At 33.7% G+C, this 16,832-nt stretch overlaps 1 protein-coding gene across 7 annotated transcripts in view; it reads right to left on the reverse strand.

The window, feature by feature from the left end:
• Positions 1 to 16,832, reverse strand: part of Fer (FER tyrosine kinase) — a 415,378-nt gene that overhangs the window by 274,478 nt on the left and 124,068 nt on the right. For 6 of the 7 annotated variants that reach the window (XM_013071121.3, XM_021255852.2, XM_021255851.2 and 3 more), the window contains one exon: positions 3,344 to 3,436. The exons of the other annotated variant lie outside the window; for it this stretch is intronic. In XM_013071121.3, the coding sequence (XP_012926575.1) occupies positions 3,344 to 3,436 (93 nt within the window). The remainder of the gene's footprint in view (positions 1 to 3,343; positions 3,437 to 16,832) is intronic. 7 annotated transcript variants of the gene reach the window in all.

Genomic DNA, 16,832 nt, shown 5'->3' on the forward strand with positions numbered 1-16,832 from the left:
AATACTATCCTAATAATATGAGTAAATATTAAACACCTGATCTATCAAACACAATATACAGTTAAAGCCAAATTTATTTATCAGCTTCTTTTCCTATGTTGTTCTTTTTATCCAGGTCTAAGTGTCTCACCAGACACTCCACATTTTAACCACACTGTTAAAAACACAGATATAGCAAGTAAGAATACTATTATGATTAATTCTAATTTTATTTTCCTGTTTATAATGTATTTATATCTAAGATTATGTTATAAAGTTTCAATTTTTATATGTTCACTTGAATAAACAGTGGTTTATAGTTGCTTTTTAATATTTTAAGTAAATATCCTTCATATGCAAAAGAATGAATATGGACCTCTACCTCACTCCAAGTACAAAAATAATTCATGATGTCTCAAAAATGTAATATAAGAGCCAAAATTATAAAACTCTCAGGAGGGAAAAAGTGATCTGAATAACTTTGAATTGGATAATAGGTTTTTCAGATATGATGCCAAAAGCACACACAATCAAATTTTTTAAATTATTCTTCATCAAAATTTAAAACTTTTATGCCAAGGATACTATCAAGACAGTAAAAGGACTATCTGTAGAATGATAAAAAGCATTAGTGAGCTATATATATGATAGTGGGCTTATTTCCAGAATTCATTTTAAGAAAACTCCTTGTTATACGTTATTTCTGGATGTACCCCTCCAAAGCCTCATGCACTCATAGATTGGTTTGGGAGGTGAATGGATCATTGGGGTGTGATACTTACAAGTGGATTAATCCACTGATGAGTTTATAGCTAAATGGGATGTTGGGAGGAGGTTAGTCACTGGGGGGGATGGCCTGGAAGGGTATTATCTCCCACTCTCCTCCCTTGGTCTTTCTCTGCTTCCTGTGCCACACCATGAGCTCTTTCTCCTTTGCCATGTTCCTCTGCCATGCTGTGGAGCCAGCCAACTATGGACTTAAACCTCTACAAACTGTGTGCCAAAATAAACCTTTCCTCCTTATAGTTGTGGGTACTGAGTATTGTGTCTCAGCAAAGAGAAGGTAACTAAGACACTGGTATAACTCAACAATTGATAAAACAATTCAAGGCTGCACATACAGCTCAGTGATACAATGCTTGCCTAGCATGTACAAGGCCCTGGGGTTTAATCTCAGCACAATAAAAAACATTAAAAAATTTTAAACATGTAAATAATATGAATAGACAAATCCACAAAGAACATATATAAGTGGCTAATAAACTCGTGAAAAATACACTCAACATCACTAATCGTCAGAAAAATGCAAATAAAACAACATGTTATTTCACATCCCCTAGATTATCCATAGTTTTTTTTAAATGAAAAATAAAAAGTGTTGGTTGTGGAGAAGTTGGAGTATTCATACACTGCTAGTTGGGATGTAAAATGGTAGACACAGTGGAAAACAGTTTGTCAGTTCCTCAAAAACTTAAATATAGTATTACCATATGACCCTGTAATTCCACTAAGTATATTCCCAAAAGAACTGAAAACATATGTTCATTTAAATACTTGTATATGAATGTTTATAGCAGCATTATTTGTAATAGCCAAAAAGTGGAAATAATACAAATTTCTATCAGCTGATGAATGGATTTATGTGGTAAATCCATATGAAAGAATATTATTCAGTTATAAAAAGGAATAAAGTATTGTCATACTGTACAAAATAGATGAACCTAGAAAACAGCATGATAAATACAAGAAACTAGATAGAAAAGGCCACATGTTTTATGATCCTGTATCAGTGAAATGTCCAGAATACTTAAATCCATAGGGATTGAAAGTAGATAACAACTGTCAGAAATGGAATGAGGGGGTGTGGGGATTGAGATTAATTCTTAATAGGTTTGGCATATCTTTCCAAGAGGACTGAGACTATTTGGCATTAGATAGTATTGAGGGTTACACAAGATAGTAAAAATGCAAAAAACCACTAGATAAGGGCAAGGGATTTAGCTGAGTGGCTCCACGCCTGCCTTGCAAGCACAAGGCCCTGAGTTTGAACCCTGGTACCAGAGAGAAAAGAAACAAAAACACCACTAGGTACACACTTTAAAAGATGGATTTTATGTTATATGAAGTACATTACAATAAAATAATTTTATAATGTGAATTTTATGTTACATAAAGTGTATAACAATAAAATAATTTAAACAACCTAATTATGCTAATTTGGCAAGTTTTTAAGGCCTTTTTAGTAGGAAAAAAAGATTTAAGATAATCAGAATATTTTTTCTATTTTACCTTTACCAAATTAGCACAGACTGAAAATATTATATCAGAAAAACTTTTAAAGTTATAATGAAGCAGTCTTTAAATTATTATGCAATATGGATTATCATGCTTGAATGTTCACTCAAATTATGACTCAAGAACTCAATTAACTGTGTATTTGACAGAAAAAACTCCTTTTCCAAAAATATAGGATATCCAATGCCTTTGAAAAATACTCCATGCTCTTGTTCACAACACATTCTGTTTGGCCAAATTTCTGCTACCAGAATTAACTAATATTCTCTGTACCACTGTGACACGGCAAACTCAAATTTCAATGATTAATCTATCAAACAAACTTTAATTTTATAATCAAAATGTTCTTTAAAATATGAACACATAAAATACTGACATATTTTAAAACAAATGTGTAGTAACCCCCATTACAAAAATGTTACATTTCACTGGAGAAGAAATTTCTTTATACTATTCTTCTAATAAGGCTCCAAAGTTTCGATGATTATTTATATATAAGAGGTCTATAACACAGTAGTTACCCTTATCTATGGTTTCATTTTCTGCAGTTTCAATTATCTGCAGCCAGCCACAGCATTATATTATCTCACATCATCATAAGAAGAAAGTGAGTACAATATTTTGAAAGAGAAACAGAGCATCATTCACATAGCATTTACTACAATATATTGTTATAATAGTTTTATTTTATTATAATTGCTTACTGTAGCTAATTTATACATTAACTTTATGATAATTAAGTATGTACAGTAAAAAATATAGTATATGTAAGGTTTAACACTACCCACAGACTCAGGTAAGGCTCTCAGAATGTATGCCTTGCAGATAAGGAGGGTCTACTGCACTACCTTATTTCTGTCCTCCTTATATCACTGTTACATACGATTTTACTATGTATATGTATGAACACATGCATATACATACAAAAAGTTAAAAGTTTAAAAAACGAAAAGTTAAAAGTTTTATTTTCCTATTTGTTGAAATATATATTTATATTTCAGACAAAAATCTATCTCGGACAGAAACTAGACAATGACCATTTCACCATCACACAGTTAATCCTACTTACTGATGGAGAGCCCAGTGCAGATTTTGGAGACCTAATTATTCCAGCAATTGAATGACGAATAGACTCAAATTTGGATAGTCTCTCCTTTCTTTCCTGGAGGGATTAAGAAACAAGCCTTCAGTAATAGTATTTAGGTATTTATCGCATCATGTTTTTCAACTAAGTCAAATATAAACTTCCTGACTTCAAGGTCAACATACAACCAAATATATATAAACTCTATAGCATTTTACTTTCCTGAGACCTGAGAAAATGTCTGAAATTTAGGAAAAATAAGAAAACAATTCATGAAGATGAGAGAAAACAAGAAATTCAAAGGAAATTCCAGAAAAACCAAGTATTTAAACAACATACAAAAAAAAAGCCATAGCTATAAAGAACTAGCATATTTCAGATAATACTATAGTTATGAGAAATTTTCAAATAAGGAAAATAGAGAAGAGATTAAATATGGGACACACCTTTTACAAGCGAATTGCACTTAAGTACTTAATAAGTTTCCCAAAGTTTCACATGATGATGATGATGATGACGACGACGACAACAACGACGACAACAATATGATAATCATGATGATGATGTTAATGGGGGAGAGGGGACAATAAGAAGGAAATAATGGCAGAACTGCCACTAAGAAAAGTCAATCCAGATTGTTATTCGCTTCAGGATGTGTATTCCTGAAAATCATATATCACAACTGAAAAACTAATACTTTTCCTTAAAATTTCAAATCTTCAGATCATTTCAAAATCCTAAGTGAATGGAGTATGTAAGAGGGTAGAAAACAAGAGAAAAAAACAAAAATGAGAACTAGGTGGTAAGAACAACAATGGGAAAGCATGTGTGAGAGTTTCTAAAAGAAGCACTGGTCAATTTTCAAATAATGACTACATTTCAACTGTAAATGAGTAGCTGACAAAGGAACGAGAGATCCTATTGTCAAGTGAAACATTTCCATTTGTCTTCCATCAGTAGTGATGCTCAATTTTACTTATGGTATGAGAAAAAAGCAGGCCACAAATAACACCTTTATTTCCTTTGTCACCAATTTCTAGGGTATGTCTCTGAAGTAGTAAATACAAACTTGCTTGACCACATGATACAGTAACCTTCTAAACTGCAGTTTCTGAAATTCAACTTTTACCTCTTACTTGCCTACTCCCACTTTATTAATTTTCCCCTCTAACATTTACAATACTAATAGTTCTGATTATTCTATGAATATATGCATATTAATCATTTAAAACAATCTTAGGACAATCTCCTAACTGAATAGATGATTCCAATTTCTTTTTCATCATCACATTAACTTGCTCATAAAGCTGAGTAAATCACTATATATACATTAATTTTATCATGTATAAAATGGAAAAAACACGAACCTTCCTCAAAAGAGAGCTACAAAAAATTATTACCAATGATTAAAAATTAACACTTTAAAAGCAGGTACATATTTAATAAATGGATTATTAAGAAAATAAACCTTCAATGTAGTGTAAATAATCACCCCATTAGGAATGTGAGTCTGACATTCCTTAGTCCAACTTGTAACTCCAGTCCTACATTCTAACATTTGAAACCATAACTGAGCCAGAAGGGCTATGGAAAGACAACCTTGAAGTACACAAGGAGTACACAGGGACCCTTCTTCAGCAGTCCATCTTCCTCAATGTAGGTGGGTTTTTTATTTGTTCTGTATGTTTGTTTTTGTTTGCTTTTTAAAAATCTATTTTTGGTGCTTCAGAAGTCTTCTGAAATAAAAAAAAAAACTGATAAAAAATATAGCCAGGTTATAAAAAAAGAAACAGTGAGCAGTATGGCATATTAATTTCTGTAATTAATTTCTAAAAAGTGTATTACACATATTGAAAAGCATATGCTTTTTTTCTTAAAGAAAAACTTTCTTCCCCTACAGTGTGTGGTTGCAGAAGTAGCCTCCTGTTACCACAAGTGCTCACAGAAAGATGACATGAAAGTGTTAATCTCACCCACCTGGCAATGAAAGCTTCACAAGGCACAGGCACCTCTACTGTGAATTTAGGCTCTTCCTCTGAGTCAATAATCTTAAAATACTAGTGGGAATATGGTTCTAGTGTAAGTACTAGGAAAACAACTGAAAAAACTACCTGAGAGGCTATATAAAAAAGTAGAAAATTCAAGCAACACTTTTAAGTATTAAAAATCATTTTATTTGAATATGAAGATTGGGGATGTAGCTCAGTGGTAAAGCACTTTCCCTAGAATGCATGAGGGTCTGGGTTAATGCCCAATCACACACACACACACACACACACACACACACCCTTTATTTGTATATGAAATAATTATACACGGTAAGATGATAAAAAGAACTCTCTTCAAATTATACTTGGGTAGTAAATTCTAGAAAAAGAAAGAGAATTCTTTTCTCCCAAAGGTTTTATCATTTCCTTAAGGGAGTAACGCAAGAATAACTTACTGCATTAGAATAATTTAATGGGTAAACCCATGTATGGGATACAGAAGGCTTCAAAAAAATTTCTCCCCTTATATTAACAACTTCATAATATATTGTATTTAAAAGAAAATAAATAGTGAAAATATCTTTTCTTTTAAAGGTACTTTTAGACAGACTGATCTTTAAAATATTATCAGAAATAATAAGACCTTGAGTTTCACACAGGGATAATCAAAATTCAAATAGAGATTATAAAACTTTGTAATCAATGTCAGCCCAATGCCTAGATTTCTGCAAATAAAACATGAAAGTCATTTGCCAAAGCTCCTGTCCATAAAATAATGAATATCAAATTTAAATTACAGTCTACCTAATAACACATCAGACTGTGCTGAATTCACTGACAGGTTGATTTTTACATGGAAGACTTAGGTGGCTACTTTAAAAATGAAAATTAAATGCTTCCCTTTATTTACAAAGGTCCAGTACCTGTTGATCCACAAGAGCTAGTGATGATACACTCATTTTTACTCACCTCCAGTAAAGGCAAAAAAAGAGGTTTCTCTAGCTAAAGGGAGAAACATACGGGCCAGCTCTGGCAAAAGGATGGCTCCTCACAGTGGACAGAGTTGGCACCAGTGAAAGAGTGCATGGAGAAAGAATGTCACAGAAAAATACCTGATACATAATACATAATATTCTCATGAGATGCACACAAAAAAAATGCTGTAATAACAGCTAATCTATATCTCATTTAAGAATAAGTTTTCATTATTTTTAAATTAAATAATCAAATGAAATATAATTTCTGGTTTTATATATGTAATATCAGTCTCTCTGATATTATGGCACTGATATATAATAATTAATATCAGTCATATCATACTGTTTCCTAATAACTAAACATTTACCTACTATCAATTTTTTTAAATTATAAAAAATAAAAGCTAAATTACTTAAAGCAAAATCATATCTATCAGGTTTGTGAAAATAACTTTTCACTAGAACTTATAAATGACAGTACACCAGGTTACCTCTACCCCAGCCCACTAAAGCATGGCAAAGACATAAAAGGCAAAAAATAAGGTTTTGCTGATTGAAGGGGCTTTAACAAAGAGCTCTACTATATGACTAGCTATAATAATAGGTGAAAGCATCTTTAACCAAAAAGCATAAAACAATTCTTAAAGCAAGGCTCTTAAAGGAAGCCCTAAGGTAAAAATTGTGATAGCCAACCTGACTCCATTTTGAGCTTCAATGCCAGTTTGTACCTGTGCTTGGACAACGTGCTTGTGCTTAGACAAAGCACTCCAAACCCACACCCTGCTTGGCAGAAAACTTGCCGCAGTTGCAGGATGTTTTGTACCTCACCTAGTGTGTGTGAAACTTCCTTGTGCCCCCCACTAACCTGGCATGGCTCTGCTTCTGTAAAATTCCACTTGCTCTCCCCTGAGCCCTCCCCAACTGAAAGCATGATTTAAAAGGAGAAATCAAACCGCTTCCTGTTGCCAACAGAACTTTCTGGGCAGTAGCCCTCCTCAGCCTCTGGCTATAATAAACGGGCTCAAATCTGGCACAGAGTGTGGCGCATCTCCATTGTTCCAACTCGCTCATCCATAACAAAATAATAAGGTTCTTTATATCAGAAGGAACAGAGAGTATGAATCTGAGCAAATTACCTAATTTGGTTTCCACATCAGTAAACAGGAAGGACCATTGCATTTCAACTCTTCATTTCAAAAATTCTATGACTATTATCCAATTCCTCATAATTGCACGGCACCAATTACTGATGAAAGCCCCACAGAAGAATTTCTACTAGGCTGGCAACCACAATCACCTCTCCTAGAGCACTAGTCACTTTCCAACCGAGGTGCCCGCAGAACACGGAGAAGCAAGGAGAAGAGCAAACTATCACAAAAGGTGCCATTCAGACAGTGGCATTTTTTGTTAATGGATCATTAAAACAATAACCAAATATTATTTCCCACACACTTTTGTAAATAAATCCAATCTAGTAACATTCTTTGAACAATGAAAGTGATTATTTGGTCCTGTAGGAACAGTCAGATACTCAAGTCTGAAGGTAATAATAAAGCAGTAAGGATTGGGCTTGGTGGTACACACCTATAATCCCAACACTCAGGAGGCTGAGGCAGGAGGATGACTGTTAGTTATTAGAGGCCAGCCTGAACTACATAGCGAGACCTGTCTCAAAAAAAAAGTGAATAAAGCAGAAGCATATTCAGACTTAAGATCTCTCAGGCTGAGTGCCAAATACCTTAGGGACTTATGCAAAGCAGCCCAAATTCAGAGGGAAATTACAATCCCAGAGAAAATCATCTCCTGTAAAAATTCTAAACTGTTGATGACTCCATAATGTAGATGAAATACTGTAAATATCGGTATGTCCTTCATAAAAGGAATACATTTATAAATAAACAAGTAACAATCTTTTGCAGATGTTGATTTTCTGGGGAGAATGAAAAATACATGGTTTCTATCTGCATCAGGAAATAGAACTTTAGTATTAAAACAGTTTCTAGATGATTTATTGTAGTAATTCGGTTTAAACTGCAGGCAAATCATTTTAGATATAGTCACTGCCTAGTAACCCAGTTTGACATGCTGTCTTTCTTCTTTGATGCTTCCATATTGTGAATACTTATTAAAAGAAAGACGGTTCTCTTGATATCTTCATACACTAAAAAATAAAACTGAAAACCAAATATATAAAAGGAAATTTGAATGATTAAAAGATATTGTTTTAAAATAACAATGCTAAGGAATCTACAGTCTAACATAACCGAGTTCAGTGAGGTCTAGGTGGTAAAATGTCATAAATTCTTCTTCCTACTTTCTTGAGTTTCTGTTTCTTCACTAGTTTTATGTCTGTAGGGAAGTATATCCCACACAGGAGACTATAATCTGTTCTCTTCCTGGTCAACTTCCAAATACTTCTCCTGTTCCATAATGCGTTTCCCAAATGTATAACCAAAATGGTTAAAGATAATTTTTTTACAGGTGTTTTTGGAGCAGTTTTAAGTTGACAGCAAAATTGGAAGGAAAGAACAAAGATTCCCCTATGTCCTCTGCCTGTCCCCTATTGTCAACAGTCCCCCTCCCCAAAATAAGCAACTCCCACCAGAGTGGTGTGTTTGTTATAGTAATTGATGAACCTACATTCAGACATTATTATCACTCAGAGACCAATTTACAATGGGTTTACTCTTGGTGTGGCACATTCTATGATTTGCACAAATGTATAATGGTGTGTAGTTACCACCATACTATCATACAGAGGAGTTTCATTGCCCTAAAGACCCTCTGCACTCTGCCTGTTCACCCCTCTGTCCTGCAAAGTATTCTTTTTATAAATTCAGAAATGCAGGATGCACACCAACAACTTTCTCAATGAGCAACTCACTAACTCAAGAATTCAAATGTTGATAATTTCCAGTAAAGAATTATTTTAAATTTTATTATTATTATAAATTAACAAGATTCAGCTTAACCAAAATTCTGCTTTTAAAACAATATAACAATATAGCGGTACATTTATCTATTTTCCTTAAATAATAAAACAAGAGACACATTATATTGCTCCTAGTTCACATACTTAAGAACACATCTTTCAGCCCTGACACCCACTCTAGCCTTTGAAGGATCACCATCCCCCACTCTATAACAATCCAGAATTCCTTACAGAGAACCAGATTGGGAAGAGCTCTTATATGTTTTTTCTAGGTGAAAGCTGAGTCTTCAGTTCTCCTAAAATCACTCCAATTGGAGACGAGTGACACCCACACATATATACTAGACCCTTTTGATGTGAGGGGAATTTCATTTGCAGTATCTCTCTCAACCATCCTCCTCTGATCTGCTTCACTCCAGGAAAACACTTGAATAAGAGCTGTTGAGTAGACGCTACCTTACTTGGTTGGGTTCCCCTGGATACTAATTTATCACACCAGCTTACACATTACCAACAAAAGTTTGTTAAAAATTTGTTGGAATTCATCTGCTGATATAGCTACAGCAAGAAATGAGGTCTGTTTTTGCCTATGAAATGCTTGTCAGTTTCTAGACTTCAATACCCATGGATTTCTTTCTTTCCTTCATTCTTGTGAGCTTCTCAAAAAGCCTTGTTTTGCAGCTTGTTGCCTTATTTCCTTTCTTAGATAAGAAGGGTGATCTACTGTGATTTTCCATATGCAAAATGGGTGCAGAATTCACGTGTATTTTATTAAGACAAGTAATCTTCCAATCATTTTATTTAATGTTACTTATAAATCAAGAAAATAAAAAGACATAGTATAAAAATCTTCACTACTTCAAAGGTAAAGGGCAGTAACTTATAACAAATTATAGACTTGATTGGGGTATCATTTTCTGTAGAAGCCAAATTCCACGCAGTTAAAGAAAATAGCTCTCAAGTGATAATTTAAAAGGTTCAGACCAGATGTCTCAAAAAACAATTGAGTTTTATTGGTACCAGGGATCAAACTCTCAACCTTGCGCTTGTGAGGCCAGTGCTGGAACCACTGAGATAAATCCCCGGCCCAGGAAAAAAATTTTGATTTTTGTATTTTGGTTTCACTTTTTTTTTCCACTCTTGATTTCTTTTTAGGGGTAGAGAGGATACATTTTATTGGTTTTACATTTGGGGTAGAGAACAACATAAGGAAACTATAAAAACTACTAAGTACGTACATGTTTAAACTTTGTAAATGACTGGAGCTTCCAACTTGATCTAAAAAGTTTCCTGAATGGATTTACTATTTAGTATTCTGGTACTCCACATGCACCAATAATCCTCTTATCTGTTCAGAGCTCCTTTTGTTAATGGAAATAATAACTGGGAACATTTGGTGTTTCAAGGCCTTAGTAAAAATTTTATTTATTAAAATGAAATCAGAAACTATAGGAACCAAAACAAAATCTTACAATTTCACAAAAGAATAGGAGCTGGGCATGGTGGTACACAACTACAATCCTAGCACTCAACAGGATGAAGCAGGAGGATTAAGAGTTAGAGGCCAGCACTGGTCCCAGAGTTCAAGGCCAGTCTGAACTACATAGTAAGATCCTGTCCAAAAATGGAGGGAGGGAGGGAGACAATGTTAAATAAAGGAATGGGGTGGTTGTAATACTGCATAATTATTTTATAATTTTAAAATATAATATTAATTATATCATTTCCTACCCTAAAAATACATACAACCATAATTTGTTAATAAATGATAAACTGCAAAGACTATAAAAAATATTTTTAACTAATAAGAAGCTGAGAGAATAGAGGTATAGTACTAGTATTTCTAATCTTTAATAAGAATATCAATCCCCAGCACCTGGAAGGAAGCTCCCTTGCCACCATCCCAAGCTCCTAGGGCAGAGAAGGTGAGCCGGTCCCAGCACCCAGAAGGAAGCTCTTCCACCGCCATCCCAGGCTCCTAGGGCAGAGAAGGTGAGCCAGTCCCAGAACCCAGAAGGAAGCTCCTCCACCGCCATCCCAAGCTCCTAGGGCAGAGAAGATGAGCCATGTGGGCGCCAGAAGGACCCCCACCCCGTGGAAATGAGAAGACACATAAACAAGCCTCAAAAACAGACTTCCAGATCACCTACAGCAACCCCAAAGGGAAACGAGATGGAACAATCTGATACTCAACCACCTCAACTCTCTGAACTGTCAACAAAAGAGGATCTGGGAAAAATGAAATCAGAGATAATTACTCAGATAACAGCAAAGATTTGGTCATAGTGCAGGACATGATTAATAAATCTAGAGGACACAGATAAAAAAATAGAGAATCTGAGGAACATGATGGAATCCAAACGCAGGAAACAAACAGAATCCATAAAACAGATACAAACAGGTTTCCAAGAGATTAAAAACTCCATCAAAAGTCTGCGCAGTAGAATGAACCAATGTGAGGACAGAATTTCAGATATAGAAGAAAAAATTGCAATTAGTGACCAGGAAAAGAAAAATTGCTTTAAAATTGTAAAGGAACACAAGAAATCAATCCAGCAGCTGCTAGACGATGCAAAGAAGAATAATGTAAGAATGATTGAAGTCAATGAAGACACAGGAGAGAGTGTAGATGACGTAAAAAAACTGTTCACAGAAGCGATGGCAGAAAACTTCCCAAGCAGGGGCAAAGAACTTGACATACAGATAAGTGAGGCATATAGGACTCCAGCTAGCCTTGATCAAAAAAAATCTACTCACAGAAAGAAAAAAAAAAATCTATACACAGGCATATAATAGTTCGGATTCCAGAAATCCAACAGAAGAACACAATTCTACAAGCAGTGAGAGAAAAGAAACAAATCACATACAAAGGAAAGCCCATCAGAATCACAGGAGACTTCTCAATGCAAACTCTCAAGGCAAGAAGAGCTTGGAGTGATGTATTTCAAGCCCTAAAGGAAAACAGCCTCCAACCCAGATTGATGTACCCTGCAAAACTATCTTTCAAAATTGATGGAGAAATAAGATACTTTCATGATAAAGAGCACCTCAGGAACTTCAGGAATACCAAACCGGCACTCCAAAAAATTTTAGACAATACCCTAGGAAAAGAGAATGAGGATCACAATCCCAGGAAACCCAGCAGAATGAATCCACTGGGCATGACAAATTAAACACAAAGGGGGAGAATCCAACAAAAAGAAAAAGTCATGACAAGGCTTTTAAAACTTTTGACTTCATCTCCCTAATGAGTGTATAATTCAATCTTGTTATTGTACTGATTAGCATTTTTCTGATTCTAGAGTTGCACACCTTTCCTTGTGCTATACTGGCTATTTATCATCTTCTTATGTCTACTTTTTAATTGGGTTGTCTATTAATGTGCTGTAAGAGTTCTTTATATATTCTGGTCATAGGTTATATGCATTGGAAATATGGTCTGTTTAAGGACTACTTTTCATTTTAATGATGTCATTTAAACTTCTAAATTTTGATGGAATCTCATTTATCAATTTTTTTCTTTCAAACATCATGTCTTTTGTATCCTAGGTAGTTCTTGCCTACCTAAATTCATAAACATTTTCCCTCATAATTTCCTCTTAAAGTTTTATACTTTTAGGCTTTCTTATTTAGGTTCATAGATCCCTTCAAGTTATTTTTATGTATGGATATAAACGGGTGAAGTTAATTTTTTATATACGGATACCAGGTGTTCTAGTGCCGTTTGCTGAAAACACTATCTCTTCCTCAGCTCTTGAATTGATTTTATATTCTATAAAATGCTAATGTTAAATAATCTTTCAAAACTCAGTGGACCATATATGTGTGGTTCTATTTCTAGATTCTCTGTCTCATTCAAATGATCTATATGTCTTTCCTTAAACCAACACTGCCTTGATTACTGTAGCTTTAGAAGAAGTCTTTAAATTACGTACTAAACGTCTTCCAACACTGTTTTTTGTCTTTTTTTTTTTTACTTTTCTAGGTCCTTTGCACTCCTACATAACTTTTAAATTTCAATATCCAATTTTTCATTTATAGCATGTATACACAGACCTGAATTTTTATATATACCTTGTGTTTTCTAATCCTGCTAAATTCAAATACAAGTTCTAAGGGCTCCTAGAGATTTCTTAGTATTTTCTCTGTAGATGATCATTTCATCTACATATAAAGATTTCACTTCTACCTTGCCAATCCTATCCTAGTTGTGTCATTTTATTGCCAGACTATTTTGGTTGGGCCTAGGTTTCAAACTTCAATGAACAGATAAAGAGTAAGCATATCTGCCCTTGTTCCCCACTTTAGGGAGAAAGCATTGTATCTTCTCCATTCATATAAGGCGTTTTTGCTGGAAGTATGAAGTACATGTCTTTGATCTGTTGAGAAGGTTCTGTTCTATTTCTAGTCTCCTGATAGTTTTTACCATGAACAGCTGTAGAATTTAGTCTAATACTTTTTCTACAACTACTGACAGGATCATATGGCTTTTTCCTTTCCTCCGTTAAAATGATGACTTTTGGGGATGGATCTTCCAATGCTGAACCAACACTGCCATCCCTATAACAAAACCACTTTCTACATACTGCCAGATCTGACTTCCAATAGTTTGTTTTGTTAAACAAATTTCTATGTTCATACTTTTTTCTTCTATTATCTTTATCCAGTTTTAGGATTAAAATACAATTAAAACTCACAATGTTGATTTTCTAAAATGAGGGGAGAAGTGTTCCTTCTTTTTTCTGCTTTAATTGTTTGATATAATTTATCAGTTAAAATGTATATGAGCCTGCTGTTGTCATATAGGTAGGTTTTCAAGGTAGGAATATACTTTCTTTAACAGGTGCTATTCAAATTTTATATTTCCTCCAGAGTTAGTTTCATTAATTTGTCTTCCAAGGTACTTCTTAGAAGTTGTCAAATTTATTTCAAAAAAGATTTTTGAAATATGCTTTCTATATCCTTTTAAATTCTGTAAAATCTGCAGTAATGTCTCCTAGATCTTGATATTATAATTTTTGAAATGTATAATTGATATTGTGTAATAGGAAGAAAAGGTCTAAAGGAGCAGGGGAAGTTGGAGGGGTAGGGGAAAAGAAAAAAGGGAAAAGAAAAAATATGAGAACAGGAAAAAAATGGAAACAAAGCCTTTGCAAATAGGGAAGGGTTGAGGAGGTGAAGGGAGGAGGAATGGGGGCAAAAAATAAGAACCAAGATACTCATGTAATGGTACAAGATTCCAATGATGAATGTAACTGTATTCTATACCTAAAATGTACCAATAAACTTAACAGGAAAAAAAAAAGAATATCAATAATGGACAAAAATATTACTCATTGCAATTACACAACTTTTTCATATTATTTTATATAATTTACAAGTACAAATCTTATATATCTATGCCTTATTCCAAGTAAAATTCTGATCTTCTATTAGTAATGTTGAAATTGTAGCATATAACTACATAATTGACTGATATATGAATGTACCAACAAAAAACAGTACTTTAATAAGAGATAATCTTAATTGAACAATAATTAAAGGGTCGGGGATGCAGCTCAGTGGCACCTCACCTGCCTGGCAAGTGCAAGGCCCTGAGTTTGATTTCCAGTACCAGGGCAAAAAACAAACAAAAAAACAATAATTAAGTATCTCTAAGAATTTCATTGAAATTATATTTTTCTAAGTGTCTACTGAGACAGAAGGTTCCAGAGCTATTACTTAAAGTACTAATCTCTATATCACAACAAAAAAGTCCTCTAATTTGTGTTTACAATTTAATCTATATAGGTATCTGTCCTATTATTTATCTACAGTTATTCCAGGAAGTCCTTTTATTTGAATTGCAAAAATACAATAATATTGGAAAAGATTTTAAAGAACAATTAAGATACATAAATTGGATTCTGACAATTTACATAATTCTCATTATCTTAAAACTTTTCCACAAGCAGCAACAACTTAAAAATATATTAAAAACTATATCATCCAGTGAATTCTTAGCAAGGCAATTCATTCAGCAAAAGAATATAAGCACACTGAATCCTATGACTGGTAAACATTCTAGAAAATTAAGTTTTAATAAACTATATTTTTAAGGAACCACTCTCAGATCTGCTGGGAACAACTTGCATCCTGGGGCCGATTCAAAACTTCTCTCAATATTAATAAAAAGGAACATTACCTTGATAATTTAGATGTGAAAAAATATCAAGAACTCATTATTTTGAAATGCGTGTTGAAGAGCTCTGAAGAAATGAAGCAAAATGGAACTCATAGAAATTTAATACTGATCATTTGACCTTATTGATCAGACTGCCTAAGAAAATAAAGAATGTGTTTTCTTAATCAGTTTTGCCTTCAAATATATAATGCTTACATAAAACAGGACAGGGCCGGAGATTTAGCTCAGTGGTTCCGTGGCCTGCCTCGAAAGCACAAGGACCTGAGTTCGATCCCCAGTACAAAAAAAAAGGAAAAAGAAAATTCAAAACAGGACACAAAAATATACACAGTACACAGACTGAAACTCATCTGGCATTGTGCATGAGAACCACTATAGTTTTGCACTGATGTCTGCCTCCAATAACCATGTCCTAGTTCATTAAAATCTTTTGGTAGATTAATACCAAAATATAATTTCACTAGAAATACAACATGTAAAAAAAAAAGAAATACAACACGTAGTTCTCATGAGGCAGACTTAAAAAATCTATATTGGATGGCTATTTATTATTAGCTAAATTGGCTGTTAATGTAAGTACAGTTATTACACTTACCAAAAAAACATTTTTACTTGAGATTTAAACAATATTTTCATTTTTTTCATACTAAGGATAAATTAAGTATACCAATCAAGAGGATCAAATCCTCTGAAATATAAAAAATGAAATGAGTTGTCTAAAGGAGGCAAGGGATATTCTAATATAGAATTAGTTCAAACAGAAAATGTTGTGTGTACCAATTTTCTTTCCTGGGGTATAATAACAGTACTGTCTGTTAGGACAAATTGTATTGCCTAATAAGACAGCTGTAAGGATCAAATGTGGCAGGTAAAGGACTAAGCAAAGTTCCTGGCACTCAGTAATTAGTAAATCCTGTCTACATGCTGGTACTTACGGCTGCTGCCATATTAAACATACAGGAAAGTTCCAACATGCAAATGTATGCACTATAATATGCAAAGATATTCTAATTGGACATTTCTACAAGCAGAATTAGAAAAAGTTCATTTAAAAATATGATGAATGTAATCACTATGTACTTTAAACATAAACTAATAAAAAGTTAAGAAAATAAAAATGTGGTTATGATGTTTCAGGACTGGAAAAATACTATAAAATGATTTTGTTTTAGAAGAAGCTCTGATATGTTGTTTATTGTTCAACTCTGAATTAGAATCAAACTCAGGACCAGAACTCAGGTTCTAAACTATTACTAGCCCAGAAAGTCCTGTTTATTGTATCACTGGAGCAAATTAAGTATTTACTGACCAAACTTTAAACAAAATTCACTTGTGAGTGGTCTGGGAAAAAGAATTCACAATATAGTCAGAATCTGGAAAAGAAATTTAAGGC

This window comes from Heterocephalus glaber, unplaced genomic scaffold, assembly GCF_053883595.1.
Source record: "Heterocephalus glaber isolate CG9 unplaced genomic scaffold, H.glaber_assembly_v1.0 deba00001465, whole genome shotgun sequence".
In the NCBI taxonomy this organism is placed as follows: Eukaryota; Metazoa; Chordata; class Mammalia; order Rodentia; family Bathyergidae; genus Heterocephalus; species Heterocephalus glaber.